This window comes from Platalea leucorodia (genome assembly GCF_965183815.1).
Source record: "Platalea leucorodia genome assembly, chromosome: 3".
In the NCBI taxonomy this organism is placed as follows: domain Eukaryota; kingdom Metazoa; phylum Chordata; class Aves; order Pelecaniformes; family Threskiornithidae; genus Platalea; species Platalea leucorodia.
The window spans coordinates 37,634,730-37,660,475 of NC_138825.1; the positions used below are offsets into that span (position 1 = coordinate 37,634,730).

Below are 25,746 nucleotides of genomic sequence, written 5' to 3' on the forward strand. Positions count from 1 at the left end.
GAACGATAATGAGAGTATGACAAAGCACAGGACAAAGAAGAAAGAGACAGTTGTGGTAGGACAGAAATGAAGACCAACATTATGAGAGACATTCTGGGGCCTTGTTTATTGCTAGGAAAGAGGATGGGAGCTCTTGGCCTTGTGCAAACCCTAGCTGCTGTTCTACCACTTACATGGGAGAGTTTTACAAGCTTGGCTGTGTATGAAACTGTAACTACCCCACCTTAGATCCGTCTCTTGTCTTTTGCACGCATGTTTGCATCAACAGAATGAAGCTATGTTAGCATGAAAACATGTACAATACTCAGCAGTTGCCAAAGCTAGGCTATGCTCATGCTGGATAGAAAGTGAAAATATAGTTTCTTTCATTTTTATATACATACATTTTATATATATATATATATGTATGTATGTATGTATGTATGTATTTCTTCGTGCGGGAACATCCTATTTCCAGCATTTCTAGGTTTTACTTCAGGGCTAGGGAGTAGCCTTTAATGTATCCTTTGTTCTTTTTTTGTATGTTTGTTCTGTGTTTTAGCCACAAAACCCTCTTTAGAAAACAGACTGTTTCTGTAGAGGAACTTTAGTCAAAAATAAGTCCTAGTGTTCTTCTAAATGTTGTTCCATGAGGTTCATCCTGAAAACAAAACTACTTTCTTGGAAATATTCTGTTACAAATTTTATTGGATTATGATTCACTTAATAATCTCATGGCTTTATTTTGCACCTAAAACACAAAGGTGAATAATGGAGAATCATTTGGATTTACTTTCTACAAATAGGATATTCATAAATAAAATGCTCAAATGAGGAAATGAGCTTCCGGTGGATAAAAGCTAGCAGCATTTGAAATACCTGATTGTTCTTCATTAATCACCTAGATAATGAGGCAAGGTGGCAGATGGTGCAATACCAGGAGGAGTGGTTGATACACCAAATGGTTTTGGTGCCATTCTGGGGACCTTGACAGGCCGGAGAAATGAGCCAACAGGAAACTTAGGAAGTTCAAAAAAGGAAAATGCAAGGTCCTGTCCCTGAGAAGGAATAACCCCATGCACCAGTACATGCTGAATGCTGACCAGCTGGAAAGCAGGCCCTGGGGATCCTGGTGGACTAGAAGTTAGCCATAAGCCAGCAATGTGGTGGTACCCACTGAAAGGACAAGAGGCAATGGGCACACACTGAAATACAAGAAATTCCATTTAAACATAAGAAAAAATGTTTTACTGTAAGGGCGATCAAACACCGGCACAGGTTTCCCAGAGAGGTTGTGGAGTCTCCACCCTTGGAGATATTCAAAAGCTGACTGAACAATGTGCTGAGTAACCTACTTTAGCTGACCCTGCTTTGAGCAAGGAAGGGCTGGACTTGATGATCATGAGAGGTCCCTTCCAAAATCAACTCTTCTGTGATTCTGTAAAATTAAAAAAAACCAATAATGGCATGCTGAAGATTAAACAATCAGCAAATCACAGTGAAGGACAAGAAGGGGAATATTCTGCAGAGCACCTCTGACTACCTCATTTCTGAAGGTACCCAAAAAGCAAGGAGATGCTGCTGAACAGTGCTCTGGAGGTGACTGGAGAGCTGACATTAGCAGGGAGCAAGCAGTTGAAGGAGCGCTCTGAGGTTTCCTCCACCAGACACTACAGATGGCTGAACCAGGAGGCAATTGGTGAGGAAATTCATGTGTTCTGGGATGAGAGAAAAGAAGTGCAGGTGGAGTCTCAGCATGCTGTTCGCAGAGAAGTTACATGCTGGCGCACTAGCTGGTAGGGATGTGGGGGTTCCCACTGTGTGCCTCAGTCCTCTTAGTGCTCCTGACTGAGTACAGGGTTGTGTCCAGCCCAGATGGATGCTGAGCTTCGGGATGAGAACAGGCATGGGTCTGGCATGAGTGCTTTCCTACTCACTCTGGTCATCACCTGCTTCTCTCACTTTTCCTCCCAATTGGCTTTAGCTGATCATCCAATTCCTACCAATCACGACAAAATGACTTGATACTCCTCAAGCAGTACAGCGAGGATAACTTTGGAAAGTACTACCCAACATAAGGATGGCAGAAGGATGGGCTGAAGCAAATCCATCTCCCTTGTCTGTTTCGGGTCTTTGTGCCCAAAAATAGCACCGCAGAGGTCTGGAGAAAAAGGACTAGACAGGGTTAACATACACTACTTGCATGAACTTCCCACACTGTAGCTTAAAGAAAGGAGTGAGATACCGCTCCGCTAGAGACCAGAGTACCTGCAGCTTCCAGCCTAATTAGCAGTGGACTGTACCTGTAGCTAAGAGCTATATTTCTCTGTCAGGGAGACATGCGTGTGCTTGCTTCGCTCACGGTCAGCATGGAGGAAATGCTCCTCCTGCCAGGAGCCTGAACCTGACAGGCTGTGAGCACATTTTCTAGACCTGCATCTTCCCTGCGAATGCCCCAGCTTCAGTCAACAGATATGCCTGTAACTGGCCTCAGAAGATGATTTCAGGTGTTGACTGGCTTCAGCACATTTAAGCTGTCAAATACGCACCTTGGTCATTACTTTCTCTCACCACTGCACACTCTGATCACCATCCCGTTTTGCGTTCCCAATACAAGCCAAAGCTGTTGGCAGAGCAGCAGGAGTGGAGAAATAACAAGTTCAGAGCAGACAGCTCTTCCTACATGAGAGACCGTTTCATTAAGCAAAAGGCCCAGTCAGACTGGGTGCATATGATGTAATTAGGCTGATTTAGCTTAATTTGTGTATCAAAGAAAAGGACACAATTATATAATGACCCATTCCTACTAAAATGGCAGCAACAGGACAAATCTCAAGTTTTACCTATATGAAACCATGCTGAGGTCCTGAGCAGAAATATGAAGTGTGGCGCACAGGACAGATCTCTGACTCCAGGCAGACAAAATACAGCACACATTTCATCATCGTAGCACACAAGGGTATCGGCATGTATTACCTAACATGACTGTGGTTTAAAATGCTGGTAATTAGGATTCTCAGACATATCAGCCAGTTCTGCAGCTTTATTAATGTGGCATATTTTGCCTCAGGCCATAGTCTGAACCCATGCCTTATCTGCTAAAACTTCTGATACTTTATTTTTTTGCACACACTAAGCGCTGACCACAAGTGTGAAGAATTTTGGTAATAACGGTAGAGCATTCAGACTGGCCAAGTGCACAGCAAGCAAATCCTTTATGCAGCCCATTTCTCCTCAGTATTATTAGTAAAACTATTTAAAGTTTAATCAGTCTTTTCAGTCCTTGGCTAGGCTCTCGTTCTGATGTCTGAATGAAAATAAAATGAAAAATCTCTAATGAAAAATTCCCTAAAGAAGTTTTGTGCCACTAAGCTGATACAGGTGCAATACACCAGCTTGCTAAAGCAAATTACTCCAGCTTTGAAAACCTGAGACATTTATTCTTGAGTCCAAATGTTAAAACCTTTAGAAATCAAATGTTAGAAGTAGAAACCTGGGAGTAAAGCAAACCAAAGTCTGCATAAGTTAGTTTTGGCAAAATTAGTAATGAAAACAGAACAAAATAAAATACGATCAAGGGAAGGGGAAACCCACAAACATAAAGGCACTCTCAGTGTGATTTTTTCAAAGTGGATTTTCACCAAAATCTTTACATAAACTGAAAACTTCATTAAAACATAAAGCTTGAAAGGGTTTAGTGGACAGGGCTCTTGTTTATTATGTGAGACTGTGATGTCAGTCCAGGTGGAGGCTGTAATGAAAGCAGTTACATGACTTCAGTCCAGTTTCTTTGAAGGTTAACCCAACATCACAAACCCATCATGTCATACATATAACACCTGTTGGCAAGGCCAGGGTTGCTTCCATCTAGAAAGCCCTAAGACTCTACGGAGGGTAAGTAAACTGACCTATAAATCATTTGTGGGATAGTGGCTCAATAAATGCAGGTTAAATTCTTTTGATGCTTATTATCGATAGTTTGGAAAAGATGAGAGGCCAGGTTTTCCAGAAACACACATGTGTCTGTCTTGAGTGTGAAAAATATTCTCCAGGTGTGAATGGGATCAGTTTTTGCACAAATAAATACCTGGGGGCACCTGACTTGCAGGTTAGTCCCAAGTGCTGCATGCACTCATGTCACATGTGCTGCAGACCATTTAAAAAGTAAAGAAAAGAGCACCTTTTTAGGAAATATGCTAAAGTCCCGGAATGGAGAAGAGGGAAGAGGGGAGTTCAGCTGAGACAGGAAGCTCACCCACATACCCTCTCAGCTTGACAAGATTTTTATGAGAAGATGAAGAGAAACTCCTCTCAGGAGGTCCCACAATGGGCCTGAACCAGCCTCCAGGATCCAAACATCTCAAGAACTTCTTTGCATGAGCCTGTTCCTAAAGAAGATAAAGGAGGAGGAAAGAAGATAAAGGAGGAGGAAAGAAAGTCCTGATTTGGACTTGAAAAAAAGGAGTATTTTCTTTCATGACAGAAGAGTTGTGATATGCTGCCTCTGTCTGTTGCTGCCTGGGAAAACAAGTGTAGGGAAACTCTCTTATTAACGCTGGCTGTTATAACTTCACCTGGGTTAAGGGAATTGCAATGAACCTTTATTGAGGCTTGACCACTACGTACTTAGATAACTATCACACACATGTACACGCAAAAGGCTGCACTTACTCGTTATGGTGTACGCACCACAGCCTTAGCAAAGTACTTAGATTAAATGCGATTCTTTGCTAGAGAGGTCTTTATTCCAACGTTGCAGGAAGGAAACCTGTCTCTTGCAAAGCATGCATTTCAGATTTCTAACTCAGGCCATCAGACAGGCTGTCAGACGGGCTGGGAGGGCTGCTCTGTGCTCCCCCAGCCCTCCCTGCCCACTTTTCCTCTCATGTCCCGCACTACAAGCAACAGCACAGAGGGGATCCGCTGCTCCCAATTAGTACCTGGATGCCTTGTCAGAGGCTGTGTAAGGAGTCCTGGGAGTCTCCTGGAAGTGGAAATGCTGATTGTGAAACCAGTGGAAGGTGCAGAGAGGCAGGCCAAGGCTCTGGTGTAGGTGGGGTCCTAACTCCATGCTTGCTGGATGCGTTTACATCTCAATATCCATCACCATGTGCCTTTTCCTCAGCACAGGTACCAAAAGCAAGTCAGCCCCTTTTCATGAGAAGAGGGTACTGTCTTTCTTTTTCCCTTTACGAGAAGGGTGCTAGTTGTTCTACATATCTTGAATGTCCCTTTTTTGGGGGGGCAAACTCTCCCATCTTCCAGAGGTCGCACTAGTCAGATGAATCAGGAGGAAACACCTTTGCCAGGAACACTGTGTGTCAGACCCTGTGACAGCGCCAACAGAAAATGCCTGGAGAAGCAGACCTGCAGGCAATGTAGATCTGCTAATAGCTTGTTTAAGAAGGGCTTAAACATGTAACAGCATGGACATATCAGCACCTCAGTAGTTATGACATGCTGAGAGGCAGTAATTTAGGCAGGCAGACAACTCTGGTGCCTCCCTGGGCGGGTGCATTGGAAAAGCTGCTTGAGGATTTGAGGGCTGAATTCAGGTAGCTGAAGTGGCAGGTGAGGGCCTCAGCCCCTTTGGGGACTGATCCTCTCATGGTTTGCTAAATATGGAGTAGGGAACTGACATTTTTCTGCATAAGTGAAAGAGAAATTGTGCTTTTAGTGAAAAAAACCAGTTACAAGTCTTTGTGATTTCTGCATGGCAGACTTTGTCACAAGGCCAGGCAGCAGTCTCCCAGTGCAACCTTTAGAGGCAGCTTTATTCAGCTCTGCCGCTGCGCTTGGCTGTGCATGAGCTCCCCAAGTGCTTATGCAGTCATGTGGAGCACATGCAGACTTCAGCTAGCCCCCCAAATGACCAACTCTAGATGTATTTTTCTGTTCCAGTTTTCTCATCACGGTGGCAGTCTTTGGCTCTCGTTTGTAAAAGCTAGCACCAGAAGGAACCATGCATTCATATTTTTTGTTCTGAATTTGTTGTTGGGTTTTTTTTCCTTCTGCCAACACCAGCCTCCCTGCAAAGTGGCAAGTCAGAAAGAGTTCTGTTAAATGCTTGTCTAAACCTGCTTCCACCGAAATAAGTAAGTAACCACTAAGTTGTGCTGACTGAGCATTTTTACTCGATGTCTGAGGGATACAGATTTGCCTGGTGGCTGGAACTGACCCACACGGTCCGGGTTTCCAGGTGAGTGCCGGCTGCCTGGGCCATGGTCCACACCAGAGTATTAAGTAAGCCCTAGGCTGAAGTAGTCAGGAGACCACACAAAGGTGCAATGCTTGGTTTTGGGTACAAACAGATTCAGCAAGTCCAGAGACGCACAGTACATGCCCTACTAACAAATGCAGAATAGAGCAAATCCTGGGGTCTTCCATAATTCGGCAGCTTGTAAAAGTAATGACCGTTTATAAGTTGTACAGACATTCCTCAAATTTTATTTATAATTAGAAATTTTCATAGAATTACAGAAAGACTTATGTCGGTTAGGACCTTCAAAGGCCATCTAGTCCAACTTCAAATCATGAGTAAAAGGATTCACATTTGAAAGCCAAACGCCAAATGTCGAATCATCTTCTCTGGAGGTAAGTAGCAAACATATCTGCAGTTCTAAACCAAAGGTGAAATCGATGTAATTTTCAAATAATTTTTTGATGATTTATAAAGAAGGAATAATGGCAGAATGTCAGTTGTGTCATGGCCAGCACAGGGTGCAAGTGGAAAGGAGAGAGCACTGGGCCCAGCATATCTCTACCTCAGCAGTTCTCTGAGTCTCGAGGGGGCCTGCAGAGCTCTCCTTCCCCAGAAACATTAATTAGCTTGCTGTTATTGTCATATATTTATTTTTATTAGCATCTAATAGCAGACATGCATTTGCTATTACACCTTCGTTGGAAATTTAACAGCTGCTGTCCTCAGAGTGAACTATTGCTTTATTGGTCAATTCCAAAAAAATTCCTTTTAGAAAGAATTTTTTTTTTCAAGATAATTTTTTAATAGAAAACAAATACAGTTTTTAAAATGTTCTCTGTGTTTCCAACCTCATTTTAATGTTTCCTTTCTTTGAACAAATTGCTCATTCCTGAGCAGTTCTGTTTCCCAGTATCCCATCTGAACATCATTACACTGTGGATGTATTCAATCACCTTTTTATCACCTCAGAAGGAGGGGCTAGTAACATACTACTTTCTCTAGCTTACTCTTATTCAAAGAAAAATAATATATTACTTTAGGGACCAGCTTTCTTTTATTCTGGTTATTGATGCTATCATCTGATATCCATCAATGAAGCTTTTTATTCTGTATATATCCATGTATAATACAATTGTCTGGAGAATCAATGTGAACTTTTAAAAATAATTAAAACAATGTACAGCCTCCTTTATACGTGATAGCAAGTGAAAGCCTTGTACAATTAAAGTATCAGTATTGGTTTGGTTTAGTTCCCAGATGTGCATGTTCCACTTCTCCCGTAACTCTCTAAAGACCTCAGTTTGGCTCAGTACAGCGAGTCTATTAAAAACCTCCCCAGTGGCATCCACGTTACAGCAGAACTGCTTGGCTGCTAGAAGGATTCTGGACTTTGAATGTTTTCCTGTTTGCGTACTAAAAAATGTTGGATGCTAGGCTGTGACATCACCTTGTCCCAAATCCTATCTTTATGGCTTCAACTGCTCTGCTTTCCCGTGCTTACAGCAGTTTGAGCTCCTCCAGCAGCTTGTGGGTTCGGCGGAGAAATTTTTGACTCTTTCATCCAAAGCCTAACAAGCAAACGTTGGTGATGTAGCACGAGTGGAGGGCTGTATTCGCTGAAGTCTGCCTCTCAGGGGAAGTTTATTGGCATATTTGAAGAGCTGAGGATGTTTTTGTAGTATAGAAGCCAAGCTGACCGCGATAAGACCCTGTGGGGTGGAACACCAGGGTATTTTCTGTGTTTAGTTAAACTCTTATATCTGTGAGTAATTTAAAATGCTGATTAGATTTTATTGAAGACTTGTGATTCCATTTTCTCAAGAGGCCTATAAACATGAGGGTCATCTTAGTCTATGAAGAACCCATATTCCAATGCCAGGATTTAAAACAAACAAACAAACCCCCCCAAATCTCTCCTAAGACAATAGTTGAGATTCTAAAGACCTATAAATTAATTAGCTGTCCAAAAGGAAGAGAGGGTGAAGTCTAGGAGAGTCACTGACTTCCCAAAATAATGTGCTAAGCAAGCCAGAGTCTGATCCAAGGCTTGTTGAAGGCAGTGAAAGGACTCCTTTCACTCCAACAAGAGCCTAAGGACTCTGCTACATCCAATAGCACCATGAAATATACGGAATCGTGACTCAAATTTTATAACATAATACGGTCATTTGGGCACAGGACATTTGGAAGGAATATCTACTTTACGGACAAGAACAACAGAGAGCTGGAATTTTATGTATGTGAGACTATCTTGACATAAATCTGTGGGACAGTAGACGTTAACAGTGGCAATCATTAGTTGAATAGCAATAGGATTCCTTACTTTAGTTTATCTGGTCAAGACAAATGGAAAGAGCCCACAGATATACAGGGCAAAATTACTTCTAAATTCCTGTCCTTCCTTGCTGAGCTGATGCTTATACAGTATGTGCAATAGATACAGCAGCATGTTGTGCATACCAACCATTGTGCTGCGACTGCAACCCTGTTAAAACTTGCTGCTCTGTATATAGCTAGCATATACCTAAGAAATATTCATGCTAAACATTTTTTCTGTTGGAAACAACCTTCGATGTTTATGATAGTCACCAAAAGAATTACAAATACACAACAATTCCACACACTTTGAATCTGAAATACTCCACAATTTACAAAAATATTAGTTCCATCATTTCCAGGATATCTGCCCTGCATTTTCCCATTGACTGACATGACTGACTTTCCTGACCCAGCTAACCTAGACTGTTTTCTCGTGCCACAGCAAGCAGGCAAACACAGAAACCTCTCTACTTTCTGTAGCAGAGATTGTAATCGTCTACGTATGTAAACTATGAAAACACAGATTAAATAACCTCCATAATACTTTGCTAGTTGTATGTTGAATCTTTTCCTGTGCTAAGCTCCACTGCTTACCACAATTTCACACTAGTTGTGTATCTGCTTTAAACAGCCACATAAATAGAGATCCACCGGGGAGAAGAAGAGGGGACTGTTGCAGTTGATAGGATTTTGACCAAATCACCCACAGTGAAGAAAGAATTGTGAGTGGTTATGATGAAACAGGATAAATTTGTGGTTTTAGATTTGTAGTATTAGCCTAAAAAACCTTTTCTAATTAAGACTGCTTTAAAAGGAAACCTATTTGAAGTCTTAATTTTGCAATATCTTACTCAAAACAAAAATTGAAACCCTAAACATCTGAAGACGTGCTCCTGATTTTCACATATTTGTATCTAAATTCATGAGCACCCACCTGCTGCTCTTGAGTATTAACTAAAAATACACCAATATAATGATATTAGGAAAAGACAATTATTTCTCAGGTTTTGTTTGGTTTTGGAAAATGGAAATTTTATGGTATTCTGGGGTATTTTTGCCACACATGCTACGTAAAGGATTGTGAGGAATATAACCCCAAGCACCATTTTTTTTCAGTTCTAGAGCTGAGGGATCAAGCAGCCAGCCAAGAAACACCACAGAGGAATGTGTTGAGGGAATAGTAGTTCAGGTAGAAGGTTTGGCATCTTTCCTTCTATTGCACCATTAAATTCCGGAGGACTGGGCTTGCCAGGACTCAGTGCAGCCTTCTGCATAAGTTACAGCCCGATGGGGCTCCCAGATTCACTAGGTTCACACACCAGAAACCTGCCAGCAAGGCTGCAGAAAATAACTCTTTGAAAACCAGATGCAGCCTGCAGTGGCAGAGAGGCTGGTATTCATATGCTCACAGTATGTCCAGAAAATCCCACCCCATCAGCCTCTTTCTTGCTGTCAGCATTTTAAGAAACCTTTATGGAGTCTCCTATAAATTGTTATTTTTCTAGAAAAATACGCCTTTCATGGAGTTGCATGGGTTTTGTCACAAAAACACAAACTCTAAGAAGTGTTCATTTTCTTTTAAAATGTTTTAGAAGTACTATAGTAATTTGTTTAGGGTTTTGATCACTTTCTGGCTTTATCCCTATTGAATTTTGTGAAGTGCTTTCACAAAGGAAATAATTCATTAATGGTGGAGGCCCTTAGCACAGGCCTAAATGAGGAAGGGAAGTCTGAGTTCCCCATTGCTGGAGATGGCAGTACCTCGGAAATCCTTCCCCAGTCCTCCCACCCAGTACTTGGCACGGGACATGGATGGAGAGCAAAAGGTCTGAGCCTGGGGAAGTGCTATATCTAAGGTGATTACGATTTATTAGGGCTATACACAAACAAATCCTCTGCACTAATTAGGGAGACTGGCAGAGAAGGGAGTAAATTGCAGCTGAAAAGGAAGACAGGAAGGTGAGCCGATAAAGAGAGTCTGCCTGACCAGAAGCCTGCGGGCGCTGCTGCCAGCGCTGCCTGTTTTCAGTCCCACGGTGAACTGCAGGGCAAGTTAACATCAGTGCTGCCCATGGAGTGCCATGGTCTCGACAAGACCCTGACTTCAGCTGTTGTCTCGAGGGACTTTATTCAAGAGGAATGAACTTGAGCAAGAGAAAGACAGAGGAACAGCAGGGGGATTCCTTAGAGCTCTTAAAAAGGTTGTCCAGCGAAGAAAATATAGACTACGTGGCTTTGAAGTACTTGCAGGTTGTCTCTGTCAAGTACTGCTACAGGGAAGAACCAAGGCTTTTCAAAAGAGATAAAAAGATCCTTTCTCAGACTCTTTCCTTTGACATCTAAGTATTACTTTGTCTTATGTTTGGAGTGACAGAATCAGGTTTTTCCTACTTTCACTGAGCCTCAACACTCAGTGATGGAAAATTGCCTTGTTAATCTTTTCACAGTGGCTTACTTGGTCTTTGGCTTTACTGGTTCACTCCTGGTTCTATATCTCCATCTGAAAAGCACACCAAATGTAGAGCTGTCTTAAATTTTGTCTGCTGTTCTTGTTAATAGGAGCGTGATTTCAGTGATGAATGTTTATAACACAGCTTGAGGAATTTCATCCTCCCCTGGTAAACTGTGTAGGAGACTGCCTTAATGGACAAAGAAAAATGTCTGCTGGACTGTAGCCAGAAGCTTGGACTTGCTTACAAAGACAAAAACGCATGTTTAACCTTCTGGTATTGTGCAGAGAAGACATATTAAAAAAAATATTCACCTCTCTTCTCACAACCTAAAATGGAACCAGTGAAAGATTAATGTGTTTATCACTATTTTATGGCAAATCACTTAGTTGTGACAAGCTTAACTCTGCCTCTTGACCAGTTGTCTTACAAGGCTGTCCTGCTCTATTTGCTTCCACAAATACCTCTAACAGGCAAAATAAATTACAGATGACTTTGAAAAACTGAAGAGAACTAAAAGGTATGAAAAGAGAAAGTGATAATAGGCTTTATTCACAGGTGTAAGGATTCTGACTTGAAACAACAGATTAAAAGCTGCAGCCCAGTTTTAACCTCCCTGAATAGTTTGCATGAGCAAGGCTTGGGACTTAAATTCAGCAAGCCATCATGGTAGTTAGATTTATGCTTGTGCAGTTCATTTAATCAGGGCCTGAAAAAATCAGGTCTCAGGATGTGAGCTGTTCTGAAGTCTACGTGACACAGGGTGTTCTCAGCTTAAGTTAAATTCACTGTAGAACAGTTCCTAACCTACACTGAAGAGAAGCAGAATCACCATGCGTTGTCTGGCTAATATCTATTATGTTACATTTATTGTAAAGGAAATATACGTGCTCAGAGCTATATTGAAGAATGGCTACTGACAGGTAGAGAGCCCAAAAATATTCATGCCAAACAGTTGTTGAGCATTTCACTGCTTGCTTAAAAACTGTAGATGCCTAGCAGTTATAAAGGAGAGTTTCAAACAGGACCTGAGCATCGCTGAGCTAGCAGCCAGGGTGCACTAGTGCCTTTCTCAGCCTGAGAACAGTAATTGAGAACTATGAATCACCCTCTGTGTTTCCTCCCCTCACTCACTGGTCTAGGTTAAATGTCCGTTAACTGTATCCCCACGGAAAATGTTATGTGCCAGGAATGGAAAAGCACAGCAGCGATAGTCCCATGCAGCTGAGGAAGTGATTAAAAGTTGATGAGTTCTTTCTGCCACTACAGCTCAAAAATGGAAGAGAGGATGCCTCTTTTTCCTTAGAGCACCTTATCCCTGCTGCTGCTTCTGGGTTGCAGAAGCATGGATGCTCTTTCTGCTGTTGGCATTGCCTCAGGTGCTCTGGAATAGGAGATCATCTGCTCTTTCCTTCATTAGAGCCCTGGAGAACCAGAATTTCTCTCCCACATTTCTGGAAAAGACTATCCATCCAAAATGGGATTACAATTGAAATGTGGGCTTGATCCTGGCCCCACCTCTCAGGTTCACAGGCTCTCTGACCCATAGTAGCTTCCCTATTGAGCTGTCAAGAAGCCCAGAAAGCATGCAAACTGCCGATAGAGAGAGCCAAGTAAGCCTGCAGGGGAAGCAGGCAGCTTGGGATCTTGCCTGGCTACTGTCAGAGCCAACGCGCTGCTCAGAAACCTGTCAATTACAGTTCGTATTTTTTTCCAAATGGAGAAATTTTCTGTCAGAAATTTCCAGCCCGCTCTGCCTTGTGTTGCTACTGCTGCTCCAAATGAGAAAGGCAAAGAGGCCCAGAGAGCCTCGCACAGGGAAGGCGCAGGGCCCTGAGAGACCTGGCACTACAGCGTGTCTGCAGTCCTGGCTGCCATGACCCAACCACAAATACACTTCCGAAATGTCCGATATTCCCTCCAGAATTAAGTATGCGTATTCACTCTAGCGTGACCGCCAAAACAGTGCACGTGCCTTGCCAGGGACTTTAAATAAAGGGTTTTATGCAACACTGTAGTCCTCTGATAAAAAGTTCTGCTTCTTATTAGAGTCCTAGTCCTGGTCAATATTCTTTGAATTTAAGAGGAAAGTGAATTCTCCTGCTATTGTTTTTCCACAAAGAAGTATATGCTTTCTTTATTAAACACCCAGTTGCTTAATAACTTGCACTTGTTACCTTAGCTGATTGAAATGCATTTATAGCCAAGCTGGACAATGGCGCCTGTCTGACGTACACAGAACTACCAAAGCTACTGGGTCCAAAACTACTACCACTGAAGCTGGGCTCTTAAAATGAATTGAGACATTGCTCCTGATGAGTAATATTGTTAAAGTGTTACTGTGACTTTGCTGGCTCAGCTTAAGCAACAGATCAATTATCATGTTATTTCTTTACATTGCAACTCTCCATGTACTACTCTGTTCTATATATTAGAAAGTAAAACATGCTGAAAACATGAAGCTTGTGCTTAGTGCATGTTTTTCACCTTCTCATGGTATTTAGAAGTAGATATTACAAAGAAAATGGACTAGAATCTAAGGAGTAACTTGACGTCTTAAACTAATATGCCTATAATGATGCTGTTTTCTAGCTTGGTTTGAGCTAATTTTTATTATGCTTTACTGTTAAACACTGATTATGATCTTAGAGCCATCACAGATAAAGACTGCCATTGCCTCAAAGACATTAAAGTATAAAAAAAAAAAAGATGCAGATAAGAAAAAATGCACTGAGACTCCCATGTTCGTTTAGAAATACTGGTCAAGCTTCTTTGCTGCACCAGACTGCTGTTCAGTACAGCTCTGCGGGAGAAGGCAGCCAAGATAAGCAGGGAAGCTATCACAGCTTCGTGATGTTCTGCTCATCCTCCTGTTTCAGTTCAAAATAGATTGCAGGACTGCTTGCCAAGGATTGAAACTAAGTCACCCTTTTTAAGACCAAAGGGACAATGATAATCACGTGGGCTGGCCTCCCATATAACGCAATCCAGGACCTGTCTCCAATAATTTCCACGACAAGGATATCTTGCAATAGGCAGAGGTCAGTATACCCTAGGCACGTAAGACTCAGCAGTCTACAGCCTGAAGCAGACAGACAATTACTGATATCCAGCTTGAAGATCTGTTCCCCTCTGAAGGGGCCTTTCTCTCCGCAGAAGTTACAGAAGCCTGTATCTATGTACCCTGGTTACACACTTAAATTCAGGAGGAAGGAATCCAGGTCATGGTCACCTTTGTTGCAGAGACAAGCTGTCTCAGCATTTAAAATTTTACAGACTTTATTCACCTTCCTTTATTTCTTGCTTCTCTGTTTTTACCTCCAGTTTTTACTTGTGATTATTCCACTTTTCTTCTGAGCATCTGTTCTGCTGCTTCCATTTCTCTTTGATATTTTTTTTCTAAGACTTGAAGGACACAACGCTCTGAGCTGAGTCTTTCTCATTAAGGGTCAACGTACACAGAGCCACACGATGAGAATTACTCTATCTCAGATCTACACCAGAAACAAGTACAAACACCACAAAGATTTCTCCTGCTCTCTTAACTAGTCTCCGAGATACCTGCTGCTCTCCTCCTGGTACAGATATGGGATACAAGCAGTTAAGTGCTGTCTTTCCCTTCTCCATCTGTAGTTTGCACCTACTGCAACAGTCCCACTTAGTGGTGCACTCTCAAGGCACGTTTCCATTAGATGAGCCAAGTCAGTCACCTTTTTCCTTCAGCTCTTGGCCATGTGCTTCTGTCTCTTTTCTCACACTGGGCTCTGCCCTGGGCTGATTCAACCCACCAATCTGGCGGAAAATTAACAAAAAAGTGGTTTTCAGCCAAGTCAGTGAGCTGAGCCACCACTGGATTCGGTGCAAGGGAGGGCATAAAAGCACAGGCGAAAACAGGGCTTTGTTTTCCACTGACCGTTCTTCTTCCTCATTCTGGTTTCCTTTTTCCAGAGTTCAGATTTTCCCTCTTTCCTTACCTCTTCTTAGATAAAACTAGTGAAAACCAAAGCCTAACATGGCTGTTTGTTTGTATCTCGATCTCCTGAGGCCAAAATTTTAAAAGCTAGGCTCCTAGATCCACCCAAGGTATGCCCAAAGCCATCAGTGGGTGCCAGCGGACCCCCAGCCTCCCTCGCCGCTGGGCACCACGGATGCCACCGCTGCCCACGGGGCTCTTGCAGGAAGATTTCACAGCCGGACCTGCAGCCGGCCTCCAAAAATACAACAAAAAAAAACCTCAGCCCAGTCCCATCGGGTTTGAGCAGGGTTCTCACACGAGGGGACTCTGGCATGAGGCCGGGGCAGCTGGAACTCGAGGCACGTCGCCACCGCCATTTGCCTCCCCGAAATGCACCCGGACAAGTGAGGGACATCGGGGAGGGGGGGGGTGTGGGGTGTGCGGACTTTTCCTCCCTTATAAACACGCTCATTTCCAGGGCCATCACGGGCCCGTCCGGCCCTCAGAAGAACGGAGCCCCGCCACCCACCCACGGCGGCGGCCCCCGCGCACCGACGCAGTTTTATTAAGACGGCGCCGCACAGCGGGGCTGCTCGGGCCGGCCTCGGCGGGAGCCCCGCGGAACCTCCCGGAAAGCGCCCAGGCCGCGGGGCCGCCCCGAGGCCGCCGTGCCCCGCCTGCCCGCTGGCCCGGCCCCGGGGCCCCGCCGGGCCCGGTGAGCGAGGGCGGCCCCGGCCTGACAGCCCTTGGGCGGCGGCGCTCGCGCGCCCCCCAGTGGGGCCGTTGGGGCGCGGCCGCCTCCTCAGGGCGCCCCGAGGGGCGGCGGGAGGCGGGAGGCGGCGGGAGGCGGGAGGCGGCGGGAGGCGGGAGGCAGGAGGGGGGAGGCGGTTTCTCTCAGGTGATAACAACCCCTGGCACTGTTGAGGGGCCTTGCGGCCATCTCAGTGCGAGGAGGGCGAGTCCCGGCTCCGGCCCAGGGCGTTTTCGAGAGCAGCAGCCTCTTGTGTGTGGGGAGAGATTCCTGGGGAACCACGGAGGGCTCCGTGCTCCTCCTGCCCCAGAAGGACATACGGTTACATATGGTGCAATATATGGTGTGGAACTAGAAAGGGACCCGAGGCCCACAGGCTTCTGTCCCCTGCTGTCTCAGGAAGGCATCTTATGAAAAAACAGGCAGTGTTGCTGCATTTCACACTTCACTGCAAGGCTGCTCTGTAACCCAGCTCCTCTCATTTCCAGGCTGTGCTTGCCCATGGCTAGCATGCACCAATTTGCTTTCAGGCCAAGTGTGTGCTTTGGCACGGGTACCCCTTCTCCCTGCCTCCCCCCACAGCGTGTGGGCAGCAGCCTTGCCCCCTGTGCTTGGCTCACCAGCCAGGCCCTGATCGCTCCTACCTGCGTCCCAGACATCATGGCCCAAAGGCATAATTGCATCATGACACTTAATACTGGCAAGGAAGATTTAAATGCTATTGCCCAACATTAGTTTGCAGCCTAACACAAAGGAGTAGAGAGTACCCTGAGATCAAACAGATTTCCTGTTCTGTACATTTAAAAATTCCATTTGCACCCTCATTTGGGAGAACACTGCATTAAGTTAAAAAATAAGCACATTTTTTTAGCATTCTTTCTGCATTTTTTAATCAGGATCTGATGCAAAATAGTGAAATTGATATCTTGTCTACATCATTTGCTGCCTCACACACTATTGGCTCTTCAGAGTAACTCTTGATGTGTATCAGACTTGTTCAGAGTGTAGTGCTAGATTTTATCCTTACTTCAAACTTCTTGCTCAGTAGGACTTTTAGTTGTGTGAGGAATGCAGATCTAGAGATTCCTTTAAAGCTTTAAAAGCATTTTAAATTTAAAAAATATTTTTTTTAAAAATGGAAGTGTCAAAAAGGATTGTTTTACATCTGGAAGCTGTGCCATATTTTGCCATTATAATACTTCTGGAAATTGTTTTCTTGCTTTTGAAATAACTGTAAGACCAAACCAGCCTTTACACTCCCATTCTATTCAAAAAGTGATGGACACAATCCCATTGAAGTGAAAACAGCTTAATCAAATTGCTTGGACATCATTTTTAATTTTGCCAGCTCTGGGGCAAGATCTTCCCTTTCTGTCTTTGACTTTTCTAGGTGTTTCCCCTGCTTAAGTCCTGCTTTCCCAATTCAAGGCTATGGCGTAAAACACAAAGTACCTCCTTTATGAACATGGATGATCTTGAAAAACTGCTTAGTAACTTGCTAAAGTGGATTATATCAGTATGCAATAGAAGTATATCAAGTATTTGATGTGCCTGTTGACATTCAAATCTGTATTTGCATGTGCATTTGAAAACTGGAAAACAAAACAAGGAAACAGAAAGACGTGTTTCAATTGTTGGTACAATTTCTTCTTAAGGCTGGAATCTTACTCTGTTTTTCTCAGAAATAACAGGTATTTCAGTCTGAATATAAAAGCACATGCCAATGAAAATGCTTCTAAAACAACTACTCTGACCAAAAATCTGCCTGTTTAAGAGAAATAGTGTAATGTTGCTTGAGATGCTTTTCTAGCTGATCAGTAGATTTGGATTTTCGAAACTATGTATTGAGTAACCGTGCAGAGCTTTAGATAGTCTCTATAAGAAGTGGCAATAGAAGAAACCTTTTCACTGCTTTCACAGACAGCAGTACTTATACTCCAGAATGTACTGGGAGAGATTTTGTTACTTCTGCTAAAATACAGTACAAAATTCTAGGCGGTCAAAGAACCCAAATCTCAATCTGGACCACACTGAATAATGATTCTCTATATAACCTGCTGGTTTAATCACACTAACACAGGCTGGGTGAAATATCTCTAAATTAGAAAGAAAAAAAAAACCCACAAAAACATGCAAACGTTTAAAAGGCCGTCGTTACCATTCTTGACAATTGATCTTAACACACTCTTTTGTAAGAGGGCTAACTTGGTGTTGAAATTGCTGCAGCTGTTTTTCCCCACAAGGCAGCAGCACTAGAACTTTGAATGAGCAAGAGGCTTGTGAGCCCATCTCACCGAAATTCAGAAAGGCTGCCTGGTTTATTCACTTTTTAGTCTTCAGGAATCTGCAGCTCAGAATCAGAGGAAAAGCTTCTTAAACACCAGGACTGGGTGCAAACAGCAATTAAAATAATAAAAATCTACATTTGCATTTTACTTTAACAGACCCGTCTCCTGCTGAAAAAGCACACCAGGGGACTTCAAACAACCTGTGAAACTAAAATGCTGTGTATATAAATATAATTGTGTGAGTGTATATGTGTGTGTGCATTGAATACAGTAGAAATCCTGTCTTGTTATTGTGTATAGCAAAAATCTTATAACTTAGTAGGAGTTTCTTTCTGCTTCCCCTTAACTCTCCTGGTTTCACCACTTTCCCTCATGCTTTTTGCCTCATTTATCAATTGTCCTTGTCCAAAAATGATCCTACAGTGAAGGAGGCACCCCTGTGCCAGCACACAGTAACTGCGGCGGAGAGGAGACCTCCCACCCTGCATTCACTCTGTCCTACCTGAATAATTGTGTAACCCACGTCAAAACCTCCTAGTGTAAATATGTATGTATAGAGTAATGATTTGGCTTGGGTCAGGCGTGCACTTCTGAGGCAAATCTCCCAATTGTTCTTGCGTGGCGAGCTCTGCTTCACCCCGCGGAGCAGGCCCGGGGCACACGGGTTGCACTTTGGGGAGATCCATTGCAGAAGCACACCCCAGGCACTGCAGCCGCCATGGGCGCGCAGCCCCTGCGCTCAGGCTAGAGTTGGTCCAAAGTTAACCCGGGGCACGGCATGGACGTCATGGCCTCAGCACTAACTGTTTTCCCTACAGACGGACGGACGCCTGTCGGTCCCCACTGCTTGCTAATGTACCCATAGCCTTAGTGGCCTAGATGGAAAGTTAAAATCAGAAAGGAAATTTTTTATAAGCTCACAAGTGCTAGTACAGAACAGGGGCAGAAACGATGGAAGAACACACCACATCACCCAGATGAAGGGGTTTTTTTTCGTGTGAAACTGCAGACATCCTAAGGCCATGTATTAGGCGATGTTTACTGGAGGGCCCGATCTGTGGAGTTCAGGAAGGGGCACTCTGCCATTTCCAGGTGGAAATGGTAGAAGGCTTTAAAATACTTTAATATGCTCTGAAATTGCATATTGATAGGGAAACTGAAAAAAGAAACACTTATTAAACAGAAGAAAATGTATTAGGTGATGTGGAATGCATGTGCGCACACACATATATTTAGAAAGAGTTTGACTTTCTGAGTTTTGACTCCCAAGGAATATATACATGTATATGTAGAATATACGTTTATACACACATACTCTTTTCTTATGTTTTTTTATGACTATTCATATATTTTTCCTCTATGGAGTATACCCAGGCACTCCCAAGACCATTTCTCTTTGTGAAGGAATCAGGCAGCGCTGTGGAATTACGTCTATTGCAGCCTTGGGTATTTATTCCTCTTGTTGTCAACACAACATACACAAACTCTTTTGGGCTGCCAACTCTCATCTCTTACATCAAGGAAATTGAATCATGTACCTTGGCCTAAAAAATTATCATAGCTTGCATAAACATATTTGATAATGTCCTTGAGCTTCCTGGTGAGACGAAGACAAACACAAAGAAGCAGGAACAGTGTGTACATCTTTTTTTTTTTTTTTTTTTTAAACGCCATGGCATCAGTGACCAATTGTACTTAGCTGAAATTGCAGCACTGGATTGTATCAACACACTGAATAAATAAACAGATGGTTGTGTGTGTAGCTGAACTAATGAAGCCAGGTTTCCTATCAGATTATATCTTGTCGTTCAATTCCTTCACATCTAATAAAATGTAAACTCTGCTTTAGCTTTTCCTATCCTTGCAAAATGCTTTTCTCCTGTGTGGATTCTCAGTTGTGTAACAAGGGGTGAGCAATCGTCCCCATAGCGTGGGCACTAATTCAGGGCTTTCTCCTTTAAAAGATCAACTAATTCAAAGAAATTTGTCAGAAGTTAATTTCTCTGTTGAATTTGACTGAGATTGGCCAAATATTCAAAAATACTGGCGAGGATGCAGAGGTACAGTTACACTTGCACACACGCAGACATGAAGACAGCACTGCTACAATATCTTCTCCTCTGGGAACTACACTAAGCAGTATATCTTTATTTGAAGAAAACAGAAGAGATCAGTGTGCTATTGCCCATCTCCTTTTAACTCCAATTTATTAATTTTTCATTAAGGACACTGGACAATTGTTCAGGGCAAGAGCAGTAGAGAATATTGACAAGTCTGACAGCGAATGCTTCCCCTCCCTATGAGGTAAGATATAATTTTGTTTATTTTTATAGCAAAAGATTCAGGAGAATTAAATACAACTTGACAGAACAGTAGGATTTCTGGCAGGCTGGTTGCAAGTCTGGTCAAAGGTATTTAAGCTTTCACAATATTTGGCGATTTATTAACAAAGTTTGATTATACGCTTACAAGACAACTGCTGAACTAGTAAGTATGAAGTGTTACTAACATATTAAAAGTTTCTGTGTTTGTTACAAGCAGTAGATTAATCTCTAGTTGAGAGGGGCATTTCAGAAAGAACAGCATACCACAAAAGAAAATTTACAGAATTATTACAGCTAAAGAATTTCATGTAAATTGTAAAATATCAATGCCTTCCACACAGAAATGAAAACACCGGTAAATTAAGCTACATCTTGGCTGGAAATAGCATGCATCTGCTACTTACAATGTAATGGTTCGCTCACCCATTGAACACAATTGCTCAATAATAAGCTATCTTTTCTAATATGACACAAAAATACTGTCCAAGTTCAAAATTGCCCCAAAGATCAGTTAAACTACATGACCTGGTTTACACAAACAGTGCTGTGAGAAGGCTGGTGCGCTATGCAGGTGTGTCAGGGTTGCAGCTCTGGCGTGCCGAGCTCATCCCCGAACACCTGCCCCGGGGCCAGGGGTGGAGGGAGGCAGGGTGTTCACAGGGTCTTACCACCCCGGAGCTGCTGACCTTCGTGAAACTTGTTGGAACTTCAGTATCTTGACATCTTTCTTCTGTCAAAATTGGCTGAAATAAAGCTACACGTTCGGGAGCTACTACTGGGTGGAGAAAGTGTCATGGTATTGCATGACAGAAGGACAGCACACGGACTACCTAGGGACATAAGCTTTGTCTTCTTAGGAAGTAAGGCTAAAAATACACTAAAAATACTGAAAATACACGGGGCTAACCATTTTACAACAGAGGGTGATCTGGACTTGCATGTGTTTCAGGACTTCAGGTACAAAGTTTCTTTTGAACTAGAGAAAAAAATCCACATGCGGAAGAACAGCACTTTTCTAAAAACAGTTCCTTTCACTTTTTTAGAACGTATGTCAGATTTAGGCCAATTTAATTTTGCCAAATCTAGGTAAATTCACATTTCGTTCCCCAGCTTGGAAAGCTGTTGTGTTCTGGCAGGTTTCTACATGCATGCAATAACTTCTATGCTTCTGTGCTGCTCTGCCTGGGTAAAATGGCCACAGGTGGAAAGCAAACAAGGAGTTTGGGACCAGACAGGTGACCTGATTTTCACAGATGCTACACATCCAGGCAGTCGTAGACAGCAGTTCTCCTGGGCTATTATTTTTGAAAACAGGCCAGTTGTCTAAGGCCTGCAGCCTGAGACAGCCACTTTGAAAAACTCACTTTGTTTTTTGCACCCATGATTTTTTGTTTCAGCTTTGTGCTGTGTTTGCCCTTCAATTAACTCTCTTTTTAAAATCCTTTCCTGTTTTAATTGGCTTATAGAAAGATTTTTGGCAGATGGTACCGAAAAGAGAAAATAAAAATAAAGGTTCTCCAACAAGTTTTTATTACCATTCCTGAACATTTGAAATACCATCAGCATGGAGATTCACGTAGTCCTGTTCCATTTTAAAACACTGATGGATTATGTAATTTAAAACTTACAGTGAAATTTGTTCTTTAAAATAATTTTATTTTAGTAAAATTTCCATAAAATTAAAGAGATGACCATCCTTGGTTTAAAAATCGCAAATGACAAACATATGAACAGATTATATTTTTTTGTAACTAGGAAAACTGTAGAATACTGAAACAGTGTTCGTTTTTCCATCTTAGCAAATTTCTGTCTTTCTCTCAGGTTGTAGTTTGGTCTCAGGTAAGGCTAGTTTCATCCTCAGGTTCTTAATGGTGAATTAGTTAGCAGCTGTAGTTATTTTAAAGGAAGTCTTTCTTTGAAGATAGACATTAGACTGATTTACATTTGCTAATTTGCAGTAAGACTGAAAATTCTTGAGTTCTTGTTACCTGTTTAAGGTACTTTTTTTTTACAGCACTTTGTTCACTTTATAAAGGTAATTAGTATGTTTTTGTTAGTTTTATGAGTCTGTACATTGTGTTCCTTTGTTTCCGAGTGATATGGCTGAGGAAAATTCCAACTGTTGAAGAGCAGTTTCCTTCCTTGCACAGATACAGTGGTTTCCATAACGGTGTCCTTGAGCCCGCCCGCAGAAGAACATGAGTTTTATGCTTTTAAATTCTGGCAGGGTGTTGGGCACGGGCAGCCTCCGGAAGCCTTCGGGAAGACGAAGGGGCACAGCAGGGTGTCTGTGGTGACCCCTCTTCCATTCAAGGCCAGAAACAGGAGGCACAGGAGGCAGATCCAGAAACACGTACTGTCATAAAGGAGAAGGAAGGGTCTTGTGAGCGTCACCGACAAAAGTGCTGTCTCGGAGGGGACGCAGGAGCAGTATCTCCCGCACCCTGTTAAACCCAAGTTCCTCCGTGACTTTGGGCAGTCCATAATGGACTTTGGTGAAATCAGCTCTGGGCCCCTAGGTGGCTAAAATTGCTTTTGCGCCAGGACGGCCCTTCTTCCTGGCAACTGGGTGAGGGTTCTCCGTGATTTCGCGGCTTCAGGTCTCCGCTAATGCAGTGGAAATACTGTTTCTCTAGGGCCCAGAAGTAGCAAAGGCTAAGCTAGTGAAAACAGGTAGCCAAGAGACTGGAGAGAGACACGCAAACAGGTGCATTTGCACTTGAACGGCGTCTTCCAGCAACGGCCGAAGCCGGTGCAGCGGGCGCCCCCCAGCAGCACGGCCCGGCCCGGCCCGGCGGGACTCCCGGAGCTGCGGCCCGCCCGGGCTCGCAGCCGCAGGCCCGGGCGCCGGCCAGGCCGCGGGCCGGCCGTCCCGCCCGCCCTGGGGCTGCCAGGGCCACAGGGCGGGTCTGGCCCGGCCCAGCCCAGCGCCCTCCTCCACAGAGCCGGGCGGCCCGGCCGGCGGCGGTGGCGGCGGAGGCCCGTCCCCCTCGATCCGGGTATCGCCGCCCCGGGGCGGCCCCGCCGCCGCCGCCGCCCCCTGTGCCGCGGCGGGAGAGCTGCGGGGCCGCGCGGCGCCGCGCCTGGGCCGGACCCGCTCCCGCTCCCGGACCGGCCCGCCGGTACGTAACGGGGGCGGCGCCGGGCCCGGGGCTGGCGCTGCCGCCGGCGGCGCCCCCCTGCCGGGGCGGCCGGGGCTGGGGCGGGCTGCGGGACGGGCGGTCCCCCGCGGGGGGGTGGCGGCGGGGCTCCGGCAGCCCTTCGGCGTGGTGGGGCCGTGGCGGCGGCGAGACAGACAGACAGACAGACAGACACCCCTGCGGGCGGCGGGGACTGCGCCACGGCCTGACAGCTGGGCTTCCGCCGCTCCGCGGCTGCGGGAGATCCCATTCGATGAGCTTCTCGCATTAAAACAAACACAATCCCGAGCTGCCGAGAAGGTCAAAAGTGAGGGCTGCGGTCCTGCGCAGGTGCCGACGCAGAAGTGTGTGCCCCGCGTCCCCCCGACCCCCCCGCCAGCCCCACAACCGCCTTGTTTGTGCTGTCAGAGCACATCTCCTTTTATTGCAGCGTCTGCTAGAGTTGTATTGTAACTTTGTATCTGCAGCGTGTGCCAGTTACTCTAGCCTTACACTTCCATGACTTGAAAGCAAAGTAAGTCGTTTGGGTAGAGTAGGAAAAAACATCTTTTACTCTGTTATTGTTGTCTCACGATTTTAGGAGAGTGCAGACATGTCGCCCTTCGAAAATAAAGGACTAATACTGGGCATAATGGCAGGGACTGCTGGAGTAAGCCTGATGCTGATTTGGTACCGTAAGATCCGAAAACCCGGTGCAGCTGTGCGTATACCTGTGTTCCTAAATGTAGGTAACAGGCTTAATTCTGTGGGCTTGCAAAATGAAGCTCCTAATGAGCAAGGAGTAGTAATGGTTTTACACGGAAGGCAACTGCAGATACTAGAAAAATTGAATGGCTTGCTAGTAAGCGTGGATGAACTGAAGAGAGAGGTGAAATTTCTGAAAGAAGCTATTCCAAAGCTTGAAGAGCTTGTTCGAAATGAGCTTCAAGGGAAGGGAGATGTTCAGAGAGTTAGCCCATCACACAGAGCAACAAAGCGGAGAAAAGCTGAGACAGCTTCTGGTGCAGCAGAAACTACCAGCTCTGAGGAGGCCGAAAGTGAAGGAGGGTGAGTCAATAATATTTTGTATGTACTACAGTATGCATACAGTGCAAATTGCATCATTACCTATGTGAAACTTTGTATTGTAAACATGAGCCCTTTTAAAATTTTATGTATATTTTACATTTCTCTGCATTCAGGGGGAAAAGAAAGCCAAAAATTCAGATTAATAATTTTTAGATCAGAGAAAACTTTGGGTGACCATCTCTGAACCTGCACTACAGCTGAAGCTGGCTGAACACCAAGCATAACAGAGATTTTTAAGGGTGCATTTGATAACAACCTGATGCAGTATTGCTACATAGCTATGCAATGAGAGGCAAAGTTCAGAATAATGGTGTGATTTTAAAAGTGCTTCTAGTAAGAAAGTAATCTTGTGTCTCTGACAGACTTTGTTCAAACTGTATGAATGCTCTTGTGCTTTTCATAATAACTGGCTTCTGTGGGCCTCAAATATGAGTTATTACAGTGTTCTGCCTGAAGGTATTACGTGCTATGAAAGCTATGTCTGAATGCAACACCTGTACAAATGGCAGTATGTTTATGTATATTTGCTGTTGTATACACATTCTGGTGGCTTCCAAAGTAATCACAAGGGATTTAGGGTACTGACTCAGTGAGTTACAAAGTTCCTAGTTTTGATCACATCTTGTAGTCCCTTTGTGGTTAATGGGATCTTTTATACACGAGTTGAGGAACATGCCGAAGGATCAGATGTACCTGGAGTCCAGGAGAAGGACTGTATTTTTGTCTTTTCATGTGTTACCTAATATACCCTCCAGTAGTAATGTAAAAATGGTGATGACATTACTCTCCTGTAATTGCAACTTTGTTTTGATATAATCAGATTAGATACTTACATGCAGTTTCACAAGGGTATGTTTATAGCAACTGAGTTTTTTGCACCATCTCCTCGGTGTGTTATACATACCTGTGTAGGCAGCATTATGTCTCTAAGTTGCCTATCTTAAGTCACTTTTTATCTTTAAAGATATATTAATTAACTGTAATATTCTGAAGATAGCAACATGCATATAATAATTAATGGAATTCTGTTTTTTTAAGAGTTCCTCCAAATTTATTTTCAGTTCCTGTGGGCAGAATTTCTTGTTGTGTTACATCCCAGCCCACATGCTTCATGAGTCCTATATTTTGATACCGTATTTTGGGACCTGTCAGTTCTGTTATGAACCAGTTCTTTAAGTATTCAGTATTGGCAGGGGTATTCAAAGACATTCCCCCTTCATATGGTGTAGAAACGTTTCAGTTCTGTTAGTTTCTCAGATTGTTTTATCCA

At 43.9% G+C, this 25,746-nt stretch overlaps 1 protein-coding gene across 1 annotated transcript in view; it reads left to right on the plus strand.

The window, feature by feature from the left end:
- The first annotated feature begins 23,311 nt into the window (after positions 1–23,311).
- RMDN2 (regulator of microtubule dynamics 2) overlaps positions 23,312–25,746 on the plus strand; it is a 49,548-nt gene continuing 47,113 nt past the window's right edge. Inside the window, exons 1-2 of the mRNA XM_082305239.1 lie at positions 23,312–23,390; positions 23,989–24,455. Of these exons, the coding sequence (XP_082161365.1) occupies positions 24,001–24,455 (455 nt within the window). The 5' untranslated portion in view covers positions 23,312–23,390; positions 23,989–24,000. The remainder of the gene's footprint in view (positions 23,391–23,988; positions 24,456–25,746) is intronic.